This window comes from Onthophagus taurus, chromosome 6 (assembly GCF_036711975.1).
Source record: "Onthophagus taurus isolate NC chromosome 6, IU_Otau_3.0, whole genome shotgun sequence".
In the NCBI taxonomy this organism is placed as follows: Eukaryota; Metazoa; Arthropoda; class Insecta; order Coleoptera; family Scarabaeidae; genus Onthophagus; species Onthophagus taurus.
Window position 1 is genome coordinate 29,797,461 of NC_091971.1, and position 19,381 is coordinate 29,816,841.

Here is a 19,381-nt window from a genome sequence, read left to right on the forward strand (position 1 = left end):
TGGACCAGGTTCTCCTGGTTCTCCTGCTAAACCAAGGAATATTTTAGGACTTGCTGGTAGCAGCATTAAAGTTCTAATGGGTGTCTTTACTGGGTACTGCCGATTAAAAATACACTTCAATTTGTTGGGTCTAGCCGACGATGTTGAATGCCGACTACGTGGGGAGGACGACGAAATGGTAGAGCATGTTTTATGCCACTGCCCTGCTGTTAATCGTATCAGATTCTCGATTTTTGCATCGCAGTTTATCTTCCCATAGGATCTGAATGACTTTTCACCGAGCAAAATATTAATGTTCGTTAAGAGCATTGGTGAAATTTGATAACGTTATCTATCGTCCGCCTACCCGATATGTAATTTATGTAATGTAATATAATGTATTATGGACACATGATCCTGTGTGTTTCTACCTTCTCTAAATCCACTCTGTGATTTTTCTAGCATACGCGGATGAATACAAAAGCGTTATCCTTCTATAATAATTACAATTTTTTTTATATCTCTTCTTATCTATAGATATAACTAGTGCATTCTTCTTAATTCTCCTACGGCTATTTTAATTCTTTCATTGTTATTCTTCAATCATTCGTTTTTCCTTTTATATTTTCTTGTTCCATGCTCTCTCCTAATAATTCTTGAAAGAATTGTTTTATCTTCGTATTATTAATTCCTCTTCATCAGTGATTATCATTCTTTGTCTATAATGCTAATTGTGTCTTTTGTCTGCACTTTTCTCAGTGTTTTTAATATCTTAGAAAAACGTTTCTGATTTTCTTTACCCATGGACTCCATTTACTCCGAATTCTTTTCAACTCTTTCGCTTTGCTGCCATTACCTACGTTTTATTAATTTTCTTTATTTTTTGTATAACTCATAGTTTTCCACGGTAGATACTTCTTGCCAAGTAATTACGTCATTTTATTTATTTTGTCCAGCTGCCCGTCTGTTTTTCACTTCTGTCTGTTTTGCTGATTCCAGACACTTCCTTCGATATGAAGAAATTGTGTCGATACGAATGATATGATTATTGCCGAAATATCATACTACTTTATAATCTTAATTTGATTTGGAAAAATAATATAATTTGATAACTGCCATCGTAATTCGTACCCGTCATACTATTCGGACTCTTTTCTCGGTAATGTTTCTTCTAATTTCTTTATTTTTAACACATCTCTTTACAGTAATTAACGCTTTATTTTCATTTAATTAGTGGCAACTTTACAATGCTTTTACTGATTTTTACCTGTTTAACTCTTTTCTATCACTGTTTTCCTCCGGTCCTTTACGTAGCCAACTTCTCAGTACTCTACTTTTAAAGTCTTTTTTACGCAATAGATGGCGTTTTAATTTACAAATATACATTCAATCTACTTGAAATTACTCATAAGTGTAAGCCTAATGGTAGATATTCGACTTACTCGACTAACTGCAAAGCGTGACGTTTACTGGCGAGCATCGTGAATTGTATGACGATATCAGTCATATTTTCAAATCCTCCTAGATCCTCTCTACATTCTTCTGTTGCAGTAGAAATCTATATCAAGGAAAATAATTTATATGAAAAATAGTTAAAGAAAAAGAAACCAATATTAGCAGATATAATTAATAAAGATTCTTCATTTAATTTTTTTAATCTTTTGTTCATAATTAGAATTCGGTAATAATGCTTAGTTAGACCTGGAAGTTATGTTCCTTGTGGCATATTAATAGGGTTTCCAGTTAGCCTCCACCTCTAACCCAACCCGCCCCCTTTACCACATAGAGGAGACAGTTACCGAATTACAACCATTTGCAGTGGCGCCGCTAATAAATTAGACAATTATGTCGGGAATCCAACTCAGCTCCAGGTTATGCGCCGCCGAACGGGAAGCACATTAAAGGTCCTTTGGAGGACGTTAAGGATCCGCCGCGGGACAGTTTCGAGGTACTCCGTACCCCCTTTATCACAGCATTGTACACACTCTCTGTTCTCTGACTTTCGTCCTGTCAATTATCCGCTTTAAATGGTTGCGTCTCGGACCGGTTAATAAATCCTCTGCTGCTCTAAAGGGTTCCGAGAAGTTACAATTTGCGAGACTACTTCACCGCTCAACGTTCAGGATTTACTCCGGGATGGTAAACAGTTGATTACTGCTGCGCAAATTTGCACCCACGATGAAGTTTTTAACTCCGCCGTGTAAAAATCTCCTTTGAGTTTCGAAATTATTTCTACGAGGAAGCGAGTTTTGCTGCTGTTGTTTCTAAATGTGTCTGTAAATCAAGACTGAAGTGGTAATTGTAAAGTTTCTTTAGTTTATGGTTTCATTTGTAGAGCAAATAACGTAAAGCACTTTAACCAAGCAGTTTAAAATTGTTTTTCTTAGTTACACGGACAACTTTTATAAGATGGGTAAGATTTATGAAAATTTCATATACATTTTCCGGATATCAAAACAGAATAATTGATAATATTCTTAATTTTAATTTATATGCAAATTTGAAGGAAAATTTGCCCGGAGTTTAAATAATTATAATTGCAAGCAGCAAAATTCTCGCGTTACTATATTTAAGATCAACATATCACGAATATAACTTAATGTAATAACAGAACATGGAATACATTAATCCGAAAATATGCATAGTTTACCTTAAAGTTGTTAAACCGTTGTCTCGAAGAATACCAAGAACGCTTTCAGCAGCAATTTCATAATAACGAAGACTATCAAAGTTTGCCCTACGAATGTTGCTCTTTCATTCGACGCTTAATTACTAAATCCCCTTTTGATGGTAGTCAAGAGGGTACGCGGGACGCGTAAGGGCACGTTCTTTGTGAGACGCGCAAAGTTATAATTAGGGGCAAGTTCTAATTAATAATTGGGTTTCCTACTACACCAACAACGTGGAGTTTACTTTGACGTGTCATCCTAATACGCAAATACTACACAAATCCTTAATATTTTAAACCAATTTAAATTTGAAAGTTATATAACAAACTGATATTTATCTAACATTTGTATAGCATTACTTGTAGGATGAGATGAGACGTAAAGACAAAGTGGTTCACCACGACTGGACAGAACCCCATCAATTGTCTCACATCTGTATACACCACGGTTGTGCTCGAGGTAACTGGTCACGATCTGGAAACACAATTGCGAAATAAATTCGTTTCGCGTACACACACCACAGCAAAGACTAAAGCAACCGTGCTAGCTCCAAAGTTAACCGAGTTTCGGTGTTATAACGTCGCCGTGGGCATTGTCTACTTTTGATTAATTATGTCAAAACGTGAAATCTCGAATGTGTGTTTACTAACACATATAAATTTACCCAAGCAACAAACATTAATTGTATTAACTACAATAAAAGTACATTGTCAAAAATACGTCTGTTTTAGATGGAAATATATATTTGTCTATTTGTTTTTTACACGATCTTTAATTATTTTCTAAAATAAAAAAAATATAATGTTGTTAAACATGAAAAAATACAAAAAAAAGGTCTTATTGTTGATTATTATCATATTTGTATTTTTATATTTTATTTAATTCGCCTTAATTTTAATTTTTCAAAATTGACAATTTATTAAATTAAAGTTTAATGTGAAACTATACTTTTTAAATAAATATAAAAAATACTTTTACACAATTTGAAAAAAAATGGTTACCCGTTTTTAACCCTCAAGTACTATCGTGTTTGCAAGTTACGCTCATACTATGGTGGGGTGTTACCTAACAATTTCATATTACTTTTTTTTGCTATTATAATTTTTTTTTTAATTTTAGTTATAATAGGTTTTAAAGCAATCATTTATCTTACACCTTAATTGATTAAAAGTTGAACTTTATTAAAAGTAAAATAAAAAAAAGGTGGTTTAAAAATCACACTTTCGACGGGATGGGTCCTTCAGACCCAAAGTTTGATGCTTATTCGTAACACAATAAAATATTAAATTTATTGTATTCTACTGTTAGTCCGTCTTATCTTGTACTACTGATCAAAAAGCAATTGCCCAAAGAGTTATTATTTATTAGAAAAAATGTAACATTTAACTTAGGTATGATGTAGGTAAAAGTAAAAACTTTTTGAGAAATATTAAAAATGTTTAATTCAATTCAAGCAGACATGTTTCGAAACTAATGTTTCATCTTCAGTACTTAGAATATTATACAATATAATGGAAAATATTATGTTAGTAGGTGGGGTTCAGGAATAGATCTAAATCTCTTTTAACTTAATTTTCAAATAAAAATTAAATTTAACAAAATCAAAAATTAAAAAACTTCAATAATATAGTTAAAAATCTTGGAAGGTAACATACCTTCCAAGATATGTTACCTTCCAAGATTTTACATAATATTTTCCATTATATTGTATAATATTCTAAGTACTGAAGATGAAGCATTAGTTTCGACACATGTCTGCTTGAATTGAATTAAACATTTTTAATATTTCTCAAAAAGTTTTTACTTCTACCTACATCATATTTTTTATATTAGAGAAATATGGAGAATTTCATCCCATTTAACTTAGGTACTTTACATAAAAAATTGTAAACAAAACAATTTGAAAACAATATAAGAAAAACTTTTGCTTAAACGGAAAGTAAAATGTTCAATAAACACAAAAAAAAATGGAATTTTTTACAAATATAATACACAGTTCCTGCAAAAAATGTAGATGGTCAAACATCTTAAACAAAATTCAAGTCGATGCAGCAATGATTTACTTCAAACAGATGCAAGTACCACAAAACTTGCAAAAATATTTCGATTTTCGCTCCTTACAGTATTTGCACTTTTGTCGACCAGTCGAAACGAGGAATTTATGATAGTGCTTAGGGGTAGAGCAATATCACTAACACAAGCCCTGAGGAAGATTAAAAAATTTAATCGAAATATTGGCATGTTAAAATAGTTGTTTTAATTGTCCTAGATCCTAGTCCTGAATTATATTGGTTTTTTCTTATTGTTTTTTATGTTTTGAGTGCTCTCTTGTAAATTGTTTCTTTATAGTATCATTCTGATATTCTATAGAAACAGATAGTTTGAAGGAAGAGTATTCATCTGGTCTCATCGATTGGATTTTTAAACATTTTGCATATTTTATTTTGTTTTTATTGAGATACTCCGTAATAATGCTTGTTGTTGTAGTTTGAAAACCACATAAGTGAAAGTTAACATACTGTAGGGTACAATTTAATTCTATATCAGATGCTGTACCATTTAGAGTTGTCCTTTTCCTTTGTTTACGCATTGTAGCGTACAAAAAAAATTAATAATCAAAAAACTCAAAACAAAACGCCACGAAAAACAAGGTGCCGGCAATCTCAGTAGAGAAGGGGTGGATTTCTTTTTTTTTTATAGGGCGCCAGTGGATCTACGATAGTATTCCTTGTCTCAATGCCAATCACAACAGGACCCACTCTGAAGTGAAAGTGAATGACGAAAATCAAAGAAAACAAAACGGATAATAATAATAATAATACTCTATTAAAAGAATTAAAAAAAATAAAGTAACTTTTCGTGAAAGCAAAAAAAAAAAAATAAATCAATTATAATAATAATCATTCAAAAACTATAAGAAACAAAAATTTGATTTAACCAAAGTTTACTCGAGTTAACTGTGATCTTACAAAATCAAAAAAAAGTAAGAAAATGAACTAAAAATAAACTAAACCAAATAATAATAAATAACCAATTATTTCAGGTGAGTATAAAAATATCAAACATAATTCTAGGTAAGTAACAATAAACTGTTCTATTTTTTTTATATGTTTTTTCTTTTTTTTTTTTATCTCAAACTTTATTATATTAAATTATATATTTAATTCAATATTTTTCTCAAAATATATATAACGTTCATAAATTTGAAAAACACGCTTTTTTTTGTTTGTTAACAGGTTACGAAAAAGACGACTCGACGAATGTTCCGGGAACGAGAAAATTAAGTAATCTGACCTTGAAAATTCTGCACACGCTGAAAATTTTACTTTCCCGATGATAATTCTTTATCCGGAAAAATCATACGATCTTGGGAATGACGGTTTTTAACGATGTTCGCCTTTTGGATTGACGGACCGAAATCGACAGGTCGTAGACGGAAAAAATTTAGACCAAAAATAAATATTCAATACAAGAAGCTAAAAAAAAACGTAAAAAAAACTATAACCGACGAAACAATGAGAAAAAGAATTAACGTTATTCTTACCGTCTCACTTCACGCACGAAAATTTATTAGAAGCACGGCGTAAAAACGCAAAACGTGGTTTGAAAAATTCTCCCAAAGGAGTACCGACGAAAATTTGCAAAAACTAACAAGAATTAATCGTCGAAAAAAATTCACAATGAGACCCACAATCCCAAAATAACTTTGAAGGGCACTACTAAACCCTTAATTTGGTCTCAACGTAAAAAAAACGCACGCGGATGTTGATAAAATTTTAACTTTCGTCGCTAGCTCAACGCTTCAACCACTTCTCCAAAATCTCTACGTTTTCAAGAACGGCCCGCCGCGTCAAACCCGTTCCGCCAAAAAACCGATCCGAAAATTTAAGAAAATTTAACCCCTCATCTATATGTAACCCTTCAAACATATTTAAAATAAATAACTTTTTTCCAAAAAAAAAATTTCGCGTTTTCAAATTATTTCAAATAAAACCGTTACAGCATTACAGTAGTAAAAGATTCATTTTCATTTTCAAGAATGCAATGATTTGCATAGTCATTACGTTGACCATAGCTGTAACAGGTAATGATACTTCTTGATTTATTGTCTGTTATATTTTTGTTTTCAGGTGTTCGTGATGTGTAAGATGATTGATACGATTGTTGATAATTATCACGTTGAAATTTATTTCGTTCTATACTGTGACCTTTATCAGACTCATAATAGTTAGATTCTTTTTGAAAATTCGATCGATTTTCTCTATCTCTATTACAACTGAAACTCCTATCTCTATTTCTACTTCATGACCATTCTCTCTATCTAGTTTCTGAGCATGCTCTACTACTATTTTTTCTCGTGTCTACGTTTCTATCTCCTCATTCATCTCTATATTGGTGTTCTGATCTATCTTTACATCTATCTCCTGATCTATATCAATATCTATCTCTCGATCTATCTTCTGATCTATTTCTATACCTATCTCTTGATCTATTTCTACATCTATCTCTATATTTATCCATTTCTTACACTTTATCTACATTTTCTTTGAAATTATCGCCAAATGTACTAAGTTTCTTTTTTTGTTCCCCTATTATAAGCTAAATCTGATTCTATTGTGGTTTTATCTAGGGTAGGTGGAACAAAATTTACTGCTGATTCGCGAGTTGAATCCAAAGTACGACATAATTCAATTAATTGGTTTTCTGTTGTAATGGTAACTAGGGTTAGTTGTGCTTGATAGAATGATAAGATATTTTTACGGAGTATTCGTAACTTAACATCTTCGCTTACAGAAATTGCTAACCTAAATAGACTATTCATTATAGCTACATACCTATTGATTCGTTTTCGCCTTGAGTTCGCGTTTTAATTTGGTTCCACAATTTATTATTATAGCTCGTGGTAAAAATTAATCGGCCAAAATATTGGCATAGAATATATCAATCATGAATTGAATCACGGATAGATCTAAAAAATATTAAAGCTTTTCTTTCAAAAAATTCAATTGCACTTTTAAATACATTTAAGAATGGAAGGAAGGAATGCTTTTCCTTCAGTAAATGGATGTCTGGATATTTCTTTAAATTTACTCCCAGAGCAACAGTAATAGAAAAAAATTACTACTAAATTAGTCATAGTTGAACGACCAGTCATAAAACAGTGCTGATGATCAGATATATATGGGCGAATACAGTAGCTCATTCTGGAATATAGCAACATCTCGAATACCTTTGAGCAATTCAAAATTCGAATAGGTCGGTAATTTTCAATACTAAATCTGTCTCCCTTTTTAAAAACCGGCGTTATCCGAGTTTTTTTTCCATATTGCAGGAAAAGTTTTATTTTTTAAGCATAAATTAAATATAAAGGTTAAAGGTCTGCTGAGGAAGGGTGACAGATTTCTACCTCTTCGACAGAAAATAGTGTAATGTAGAAGGATCCAGGACAGTTGACTTGCTGGTTATAGTTATTGATAGTTGTAGGTCCACGATAAGGCTTCAGAAAACAAGGCAGAGAAGATCTGCACTATTCTCAGAGGATCAGAGATCTCGGATTCAGCAAAAGTCACACAGCCTGGAATACGCGACTTATCATGTTTCTGATTCACGTAACGCCAGAAATTTTTAGGGTCCGTCGATATACAATTTTCGATATTCACAAGATAAGACTGATAACCAGAATCAATTGCATCATTGGATAAACGACGCAACCTAACATATTCATGGTAGTATGATGATTGTTTAGATCTCTTCCATTTCTTAAAGTAGTAAACCATAGAGGAAATTTCGACGGCGATAAGCAATATTTGGGTACATGTTTTTCAATAACGTTATAGATATTGATAGTATATATAGGATGAGATATTAAGATATTAAGAGATATAAAAGTCGTCATTCTGAGTGTAATTGTGTTACTTTATATTTATATTTTTAGAATTTTTTAACTTTTAATTTGTTTATAGTTTATAACTTTTAACGTGTATTTTTAATATGTGCAACAAGATTAATCCCATATGTTGTTAAAGCTTAATGATATATTCTTAAAATTTCTGATGATGGCGTAAGCCGAAACCGGTTAGACAATAAATAGAAGGACCAGAAAAAGTATTGTTTTTATTCTAATTTACATGAAATAAAATCAACCTTTTCCTTTCTGCGGTAGACATTCTTTTCATCAGCTTTTCATCAATGTTGAAAGCACAAATAAACACAACTACTTAGCAAAAAAAAGAAATTAAATATTTCTTCCAATTATAATATAAATAATAACAATTTTTAAGTAATTTTGACGTTTTCACAAACAGATGTCTTCGTTCGTGTGTTAAATATGTATAATTCGTGGAGGGTTGATATGTCGTCCGCAGTGATTTACTGCTCGAATTTCTGCGCGTAGAGTTTCCTGCTATGCATATCAATTTGAAAATGAATAATGGAGAACAAATAAATATAGGTTTACCTCGATTTGAAGTAGTAGGTGTTATAGAAGACGGAATTTACATAATTCACGAAAACCCTTGTTATATATTGTATGTGTGGTGATACATACTCTTGCACATATATATATATATATATAAGTACCCATTGAAATATACAGAAAGCGAGAAGGTTTTGTAATCTAATCGAACTTCTCTACCAAACATGGCTCACATTTGGAGAGCTTTCAGAGACCCGAAATTACCAGAAAACTTATTCAGGGTCGAGGTAATGTATATCAATGTGAACTTTGTTACACATGGAACAGAGTTTCATCTTCTTAACCAGGGAAACTTCCTCAGGTTAACATTTTGAGAGCTCTCGGAATTGAGTTGTTAAGGGACGAATCAGTCGGTTATAAGATATATTCGCGATGTATCCTTTTCGTTTTGGTGTATTCATTTACAATTGGAGAAATGCTCGAATTGCATTTTCAATGGGGAGATTTAAATGCTATTATTAATGTTGTTAATTATCTCTTTACACACATTACAGGTATTTATTAAAGTGATCGCACTATAGAACATACAATATTTTTCTTTTTAATTTTTAGGAGCCATAAAAGTAACGTTACTTTTTTATAATCGTAAAAAATTTGGACGTATGCTTCGTATATTTCATGAAAAGCCTTTTGCCCCAGATTTTACAAGAGGTGGCCAAATGGAAGAGCTTTATGTACGCGAAACAGTTAAAATTACTGAAATACAAGTAAGTGATTTAAATCGGAATTATCTGAAAAATTTATTAATTTTTTGTGATTTCAGTTAGTATCTTATTTTCTTGTAGTCTCAGTGACCGTCAATTCCGGACTTTTAATCTGCTTAAAATCGAGATTTTTTGATCCTAAAGATAAATGGCAATATCCTTTCGTCCCAATAACAGTAATCGATACTAAAGATTCCCCCCTTTTTGAAATTGCATCAATTTATCAATACACTTGTGTTCTGCTGTACGCTGCAATAATCGCTACTATTTACGTTCTTTTAAGTACGATAATGGCGCAGTTGAGCGTACAATTTAAAATATTAACTTTAGCTTTCAAAAATATCAAGAATCGAGCTGAAGAAGAGTATAAAACAAATCCATGTATTCAAAACGTGGATGGTTGGATGAGAACGATCTTGGGAGATTACATAAAGCATCATTTAAAAGTTTTACAATTAGCTAAAGATTTAGAGGATTTTATCAACGTTATGGTTTTAATTATTATTTTGATGAGTACAGCTCTGTTGTGTTTTTTATTGTACCAATGTTCATTGGTAAGTTTTTCTTTGTGAGGAACTATTTTCGAGAACGTTACTATCACAGCACTTAAATAATGTTCGTTGTTGTTGTCTTTAATTTTATCATTTTATTTTGAATTATTACGGTTTATTTTATCATTGTTTTTATTCGTTTGTTGTATTCAATTGTAGAAAATCGTTTACCATTATTTCCTCAACAAAATTTTTTAAATGAAATAATTAAGTCCACGAATTTAAGTTTGGACTCCTTCGATTTTATAATATAACTACTTAAATATCGCCAATGACATACAATGTCACATGTAGCCATAAATAAGCCTTAAACAACTATTTTATGACTTCTGGGCATAGTTGTCATAATTCGTATCTGTTTGTGTAAAATATTTGGGACATCGTTTAACATCCTAATTCTGAAATATTTCTCGCAAATTTTAAATGATGTGAGTAAACTTCGAGGATCAAATGGTTTGCAGGGGCTACAAACTTTACTTGGAAAAGCTAGAATCGGTTATGTATGTATGTAGCTTCACGTGGGGGTGAATTCCTTCACAGTACTTAGGCCCCATGCACCGGGCCCTTTGTACATCGCCACGTTTTACAGTTCATTCAGGGGTTAGAAAACCAGCCCAAGGTTTAAATGAACGTTAATATACACTCAGTTCCAAAAAAAGTGACGCACTTGATTTTTGACCTAATTTTAATATCTTATATTTTTTAAACCAGTGGGCCGATTTTTATTATTTTTTTATTTCTTGGTAGCCAATGCCTTTGTCTTTTAAAAAAAAATTAAAAAGGCGGAGATTTTTTCAATGACTCCTGGATGGTAGTGGAAAAACTAGAACCATGTTTTTTTCCTAATTTTTGACTCACTCTGTGTATTAATCAAGTAATGGCATAGAAAGTGCTTACACCCTATATGAAAGACGTTTCTTTTATGAGCATTTTGTTTTTTTATTCATTAATTCATCTCTAATTGTCCGAATTGAAGCTTTTTTGTTGAAACCTTACGTTTATCTCACAGATTTAAGAAGTATGATCACATTGTCAAACAATTGACGTTGCCATAGCAATTAATTTGTCGTTGTGCCATTAATTAACTACAAAAAAGTTTTGTAGTATGTATTTTGGATTAAAATTACATGAAATGCCTCAAATAAATCCAGAACAAGTAGCAAGAGTAGTTGCTTTAGTAAACGATGGGCGTGGTAAACGTTACGCCACTCGTGCAGTGGGAGTCCATGAAGCAACTGCTCGTAGAGCAATCCGCAAGTACGAACAAACAGGAAGCACTGCTCGGAAGGTGGGTTCTGGTCGCCCTAGAAAAATGTCTCCAAGAGATGATCGTTTCTTGAGATTGCGGATTTTACGGAATCGATCAAACACTGCGGTAAATGTTCAGCAAGATCTTCGCCAAATTCGTGGTGTTGCAATAAGTAAGCAGACGGTATGTAGACGTCTAAAAGAAGTTAATTTAAAAGCTAGGAGACCTGCAAAAGGTCCTAAATTATTGCCCGAACATCGTGCTGCTAGAAGAAATTTTGTTCAAAATTATGGAGAATGGAATATTCCTGAATGGTGGAATGTCTTGTTTACGGACGAGTCAAGGTTTTGCCTTAACGTGGTGGATGGAAGAAAAAGAGTGTGGAGAAGGACTGGTGAAAGGTTTAATCAGAATTTAATAACAGAACGCGAAAGTTTTAATAGTGGGTTGGTTATGGTGTGGGGAAGGATGTCAATGAATGGAAAGACACCCCTTCATGTTTTTCCGGTGAGGCGGTCGATGATGGCCTAAATTTACATTGACATTATACAACAGTATATCTTACCTCATGCAGAGTTAGTGGGTAATAATTTTATACTGATGCAGGATAATGCCCGACCACACACCGCAGTAATAGTGCGAAACTTTTTAGAAGCTACGGGTATCACCACATTACAGTGGCCTGCGAGAAGCCCCGATATGAACCCTATCGAACATTTGTGGGATGAATTAGGGAGAAGGGTACGTTCTCGCGAGAGGCCTCAGGAATGCCTCGCAGAAATAGCAGATGCGTTAGTGGAAGAATGGGATCGTATACCAATGGAAACGATTAGAAACCTGATTTCCAGTATGCCGCTTAGATTAGAAACTCTTAGAGTTGCTAGGGGAGGCAATACACGGTATTAAGCAGTTATCCCAGTTTATAATTTAGTGTTTAATAAAACTTTTTTAAAAATTCGTATCAGTTTACTTCACTAGAAAACTGTTTTTCCATAAATTCAGAAAGTTGGCAATATGCAAGGTTTCAATAAAAAAGCTTCAATTCGGACAATTTTAGAGATAAATTAATGAATAAAAAAACAAAATGCTCATAAAAGAAACGTCTTTCATATAGGGTGTAAGCACTTTTTATACCATTACTTGATTAATACACAGGGTGAGTCAAAAATTAGAAAAAAAACATGGTTCCAGTTTTTCTACTACCATCCAGGAGTCATTGAAAAAATGTCCACCTTTTTAATTTTTTTTTTAAGACAAAGGAATTGGCTACCAAAAAATAAAAAGATATAAGATATAAGATATTATAAGAAGAAAAATATAAGATATTAAAATTAGGTCAAAAATCAAGTGCGTCACTTTTTTTGGAACTGAGTGTAGAAGAGGAGGGTATGTTCTTTATATCCGAAATTTAGGGCCATGGTTCGCCGAAAGTGGATTCCCTTAAGTACGCGAGGTTGGGATAGTCACAAACAATATGACTTACCGTCTCGTCTTTCATTTTACAGCCTCTACAGAGGGATGTATTTGCCAGCTTCATGTAGAACATGTGCTTACGTAACCTGCAGTGTCCGGTCAGGAAGTGAAGGAGCCTCAAGTCACTTTTTGGTTTTCCCGGGAACTTAGTAGATCTCTTCCGGTCAGGGTAGAGCAGAGTTTTCTTTGCAAAGATACCTACTGCAGTCTCATCCTATCTATCGTAAAAAGCTCTATGGGAGATTGGGTTGATCAGCTTTGATGCTGCATTAAAAGTTAAAGGTACAAACGGTTCAGGGTGACCGGTGACTTTTTAGCCACCCGTTTCGCCAACCTGTCCACATAACCCTGTCTCTTGTTTCCGGTATGTGCTTTCCTCCACTTTATCGTGACGTTGTTATAAACGTTAGCCTCCTCAAGTGATTACTGACAGGACTTCACTAACGATGATGTAGTTCGATGCCTACTAACCGCAAGCATAGCCTGCTATCTGTGCAGATTACAACGTTTCTGTCAATTGTCTATTGTCAATCACATTGGCTGCTATAGCAATTATTTCGGCCTGTGCAGTCGTGCAGTATGATCATAGCGAAGTGGCAAGGTGTAGCTGGAGATTGTGCGAGAAAATTCTCGCTCCGGAGCCTCCAACCTTCTTTGATCCATCAGTGTAGATGGTCAGTGTTTTACCCGTACTTAAGTTGCTCTGGCATATCGTTTCAATGCCAAAGCGTGGCCTGTTTAGGAAAGTAGGTGTTATGTAGTTTGTGCGAGCTTCAAGGAGGGGTTGTTTACGAACAGCCTCACTCCAGAGGTCGCTCCGAACTTTTCCCGTTTTTACAATCTGCTTATTATCCACTGACCGCAATGTAGGGGCAGCACGTTCAGCATAGTCTCCAGCGCGATCATGGGTGTCGATCTTATGGCGCCCGTGATTAACAGGCAGGCGATTTGTTGCAATTGATGCAACAATTTAGCCTTATAGGCACGTTCTAGTGCTGAGCAGCAAACTATGTCTACGTGACCTACCGTGGGTCTTATCACAGACGTGTAGATCCACATTGTAACCGTCCGATTTAATCCCCAAGTATTTCCAATTGCTTTTCGACACTAGGTGAGCACAACCGTTGCTTTTTTGGTTTTGTAACTGATGTGTGATTTCCAAGTCAGTCCCTTGTCTCAGATAACACCAAGATATTTCACTTTCCTGGAGCAAAGGTTAATGGACTATTGCCGAAATGGGGTGGTGTTAAGTGTCCCAGTTTCTTCTGTTTAGTGAAGAGAACAATCTCAGTCTTTTTAGGATTTACAGAGAGAGTGTGCTGACCACCGTTCAACAAGTTTAAACGCTTGCTGCATTCTATAACAAAGAAAATTGTTAGGTTTACCTCTTAAGAGAATAGCCACGTCATCGGCGTAGCCGATTGTGAAGAGACGTTTATTATTTAACTCACCAATGCGATCATCAACTGTTAAGCACCAAAGAAGCGGTGAGAGTACTCCACCTTGTGGGCAGCCTCTAACCACAGCTCTCTGTACTGTGTGACCTTTCGCCTTACCCTGAATAACTCTGCTTGCTAGCATGGTCTTTATCCAGCCTCTGATGACCAGTGGCATTCTTCGAAATTCCAGTGCCAAATATCGGTTATATACTGCGTTCCTATCAAACAAAAATTGCTCTACCATGACTCCTTTTAATATGACTCCTACTGAATACTCTTTTAATAAAGCAGTCACGTGACTCAATCAAGACCAAACATCGGTTGAACACCAAATTACCATCTGAAAATACGTTGTACCGTACCACAAGTAGGATTACGACCAATAAGAATAGCATAGTAGGAGTAGAGTTTCTAATCCATAAAGTATTGGAAAATAATATATCAGAAATACGTGGCATCTCTCCGAGAGTAGCCTAGCTTACATTGCAAATACCACAACGATGTCGGCTCAAGATAATTCAAGTATATGCGCCAGCATCTGCAGCCGAGGAAGAAGACATCGAACAATTCTACGAAGACATATCTAGGGCCATAACATCAAATAAAATAGGATATTTAAACACGAAAATAGGAAAAAGAACTTTCTATTTACTGCAGCGATCCTTTATTTTTGTATGTACAATGAAAAATAATAATACTTAAAGTTCTTAAATGACTTTATTTTAACAATATATCCATCCAAAAAGTGCAAGATTGAGTTTTATTAAATTCTACAGGATTTTTAAATACGAATTTGTGATAGTTGTTGTATTTGTCGATAAATGTTAAACTACATTTGGTATAAGGTCACGCCTGGAGCCTTTTTGTTAGATAATTTTTTAATAATGTAGCGAATTTCTTTGTCAGCTACTTCTTCATCCACCTCTTTTTAATATTCATAAGATGGGTTTCATTAAATCTTTACACTCTTGCAGCAAAAGTCTTGATTGCTTAAAGTATACAAGGTGCTTCAGATTTTAATCGGGAAACTTTACTAGGACGCAGTATTTGCCAAAATAACACAAGTTTTTTATATAAAAAGTATTTTCGATCGTCTTGTTGTATAATATACGATAATATTTGTTTAAAAGTATATCAGAAATAATTTTTTTTTTTGTTTTTTCAAACTTTGGCAACAGTATGATAAATAAAACTAATAATAAGGTGTAGTAAAAAGACTTGTTTTTCGCCAAAACAATAGTCACTTCAATCATAATAATTCATAATTACTAATAATATGAATAATAATAATATATTTATTAATAATTTTAGTTGAAAATTGGTAGTTTTCCATTTATACAAAATTTTTTTTATTACTGGATCATCGTATGTCAAGTAAGCATGTACTGTTATTGGGGAGAAGAAGTAACAATGCAAGCATCTAACGTTGCCGTGGCCGCTTCTGAAGCCGATTGGCCAGGAGCCCCTTTAGATGTAACAAAAGCTCTTGTTTTGGTTATCGCTCGAAGTCAACAACCTGTTTGTATGACGATTGGAAAATTTTTACCACTTTCAATAAAAACATTAATGAGTGTAATTATAGTTTAGTTAGTAATAATTACAATAAATAGTTTTTAAATTTTTAGATTTTAAAGGGATCATTTTCTTATTTTATGGTGATGAGACAGACTCAGGAATAAAAAGATTACATTATTTTCAAATACAATCGATCCAATTTATGTTTTCAAGTGGTTTCCTTTAAAACTTAAATGGTGGGACGATTGTCGACTTACTCTTCTTTCTCGGCGTTTCGTGAGAAAGATTGTGGAGTGATTACATCACGTTTGGTGCATAAATTCTCGATTACGCCTAATGGGCCGACAAATTTGCAAAAGGGGATTTTCCCGGTTTTTATATTAGCTACGTGTTCACGTAAAGCTCACTAATCCAAGATTTAACGTGTTTTACAATCGGACAGCTCTTTGGGAGTACAAAATATATTTTCGCTACATAAATTAAACTATATAGTCAATATAGTAGTATTTTTCAATTTAAAACAGTTTTCAATTCATATTAATGTTTAAATTTATAATTCGCACGCTCGTATTTCTATAAATAATTATTACGTACGAAATAAAATACAAAATATCAATCAAAAATTACATTTCTATAATTCTAGCCAAAATAAATTTATTATTAACATCTCGTTTATATTAGTGAATAATACCGCCGTTGGTTTAGCGTTTTAGGTATAATCCGCAACCGCTGTAAAAACATAATCCGATTCTCTGTATTGAATCAATGTTTATGTATATTATACTACGCACGTTATAGTTTCCAATACATTCAAACCTATGTTAACAAAAGTTGCTAATTATATAATACAATTTAATTTAACTTTAACTCTTCCTTACGGTCCCTACAACTGAGAATTAAGTAAACCCATTTAGACTTACGGTAAATTAATTTTCAGATTAGAAGAGTTAACCCGATTCAGCGTTTGGTAATTATCGGCTTTAAGTTTGGTCGTGGAGGAAATACGACGATTAAATTTATTATTGATAATAATAATTGGAAAAAACGAATTACTTGGAGAAAATTTATTTATTTGATAATTGTAAAAAATAAAAATATCTTAAACACCGTCTTTGTTGTAATGTGTAACGATAAATAAGACTTATTTTCAACCTTGCCAAGTGTGGAAATCCCGTTGAGAGAACGCGATTCGAATTTTAAATGTAACTGCAAACGAGGGATTATGGTTCCTTACTACTAAAATGGTAAGTATCTACCATTCTGGACGTTTATCTTTGTTTTACAGGAAAATTTCATCAAATATTATGTACCTACATAAATAAAATTATAACATAAACTAAAATAAACCGTTATTATAAATTGTTACAAGCATTGCTTTAGAAATTTAGAAGTTACCTAGCAAGATATTTAGAAATTAGATGTCGTATTCGCGGTGGTTTTTATTTCTTCTACTTGCCAAAATACGTTTTAACCTTTCGAATTTTCTGGGGTGTGTTGCAGTGTTACAGAAATTATTCTTCTAAAAATGGGGACTACTACTAAAATTAATAAGAAAAATCGTAAAACATTAACAACTTTTATTTAATATTTAATTATGTTTTCATTCATTATCACTTATTTAATTATTTAGAATAAAATGATCGTATACAAAGTGATATCTTTTTTATTTTATTTTTGTCTTGACCGGTTTCGGTAATTAAATTACCATCTTCAGAAGACACCTACATATTAAAAGGTTTACAATGTTAAAATAGAAAATTCCTTATTTGGTTTATAACTTACGTCAAATTGCTTAAAAGTTAAAACAAATACTACACATCTTTATACGAACACAATGATTTAGCATCTCATTTCTTAAAATAAAATAACACAAGCACTATTTCGCGAATATATAAACTTGTTTTTCAAGTAGAATATAGAAAAGGAAGGATAGTTAAAGACTACCGTTAAAGATTTTTGAAAGGATCTTTTAAATTACTATATAATGGAGGAATAATGTGATTTATTTGTTCGTTTAATGCTATTTTGTCTGGATTCTGTTTTTTAAACTTAGCTATCTCGTACATTTCCAATATTTGTAATAAATAGCCTTTATTCCTCTTGTGTAAAATTTTTGTATTTTTCTCCATATCGAAATCGTGATTATTAAAATTTATGTGTCTTCCGAATGCTGAATTTTCTTTTGTTAGATGTTCTTTGATTCTAGTTTTGAAATTACGTCCAGTCTCTCCGATATATGTGGCTTGACAACTATTACATTCTATTTGGTATACGCCACTGTCTTGTAAGATATCTAATTTATCTTTGTTATTAACAAGCGTATTTTGAATAGTGTGTGTAGTTTTAAATGTTAAATTTATGTTATATTTTTTAAAAAGTTTTTTCAATTTGTATGATATTGTACCTGGGTAAGTTATTGTTTTGAATTTATTTGGTTTGTTAATGTCTATTGTTGTTTCTAATGACGAAATTTGTTTTAAATTCAGTTTACAATGTTTCTTGTCTATCAATTTTTGTACTGTATTTTCGGGGTAATTATTATTTTTTGCTATTGTTTGTATTATTTATATTTCTTTTTCAAAGTTACTCTGATCTAGTTCTGAATTAAATGCTCGGGGTATATATGATCTTAATGCTGCTAATTTTTGTGTATAATCGTGGTATGAATCATGCGGAATAATTTTGCTGTTTTGTGTCGGTTTTCGGTAAATATCGAAAGCGATCTTATCCTTCTCTCTAATCAGAGTAAAGTCCAAAAAGTTTAGCTTGTTGTCTCTTTCCATTTCCAATGTAAATGTAATGTTTTTATGAAGGTTATTAATATATTTGTACAGATCATCAATAGTTTTTAATCATTTCGCCTTGTTATAACTAGAACGTCATCAACATAACGTAACTATGTGATTATATTTTCATATTGTGGATTTATTGGATTTATAATAAAATCTTCTTCCAATTTATTTAAAAACATATCTGAGATAAGTCCACTGAGTGGTGATCCCATTGGGAGACCGTCATTAAATTCATATATCTTGTTATCAAATTTACAAAAGTTTTGTTCAGTGCAGATTTTGAGTAATTTAAGGATATTGTCAATATCATTTTTATTATCCATTCTGTTGTTTAAAAATTCTTTTATAATATTTAAAGATTCTTTTATGGGTATATTTGTATACAAGTTTGTAACATCAAATGAAATGATTAATGATTCCTTCTGTATATCAGATTTTTGAAGTAGTTCTATTACGTTTTGTCTATTGTTGATACTAAATTTTGGTTTGAAGGGAACATGAATTTTAAAAAATTGAACCAAAAACTTTGCTATTC

General features: G+C 32.5%; 1 protein-coding gene across 1 annotated transcript; it reads left to right on the forward strand.

The window, feature by feature from the left end:
• The first annotated feature begins 9,287 nt into the window (after positions 1–9,287).
• LOC111421815 (uncharacterized) lies at positions 9,288–16,218 on the forward strand. The gene is made up of 8 exons (XM_071196847.1): positions 9,288–9,350; positions 9,425–9,617; positions 9,676–9,834; positions 9,891–10,381; positions 11,475–12,134; positions 12,234–12,368; positions 15,851–16,111; positions 16,165–16,218. The coding sequence occupies exons 1-8, from the start codon at positions 9,288–9,290 to the stop codon at positions 16,216–16,218; spliced, it is 2,016 nt and encodes a 671-aa protein (XP_071052948.1).
• Positions 16,219–19,381: the final 3,163 nt, after the last annotated feature.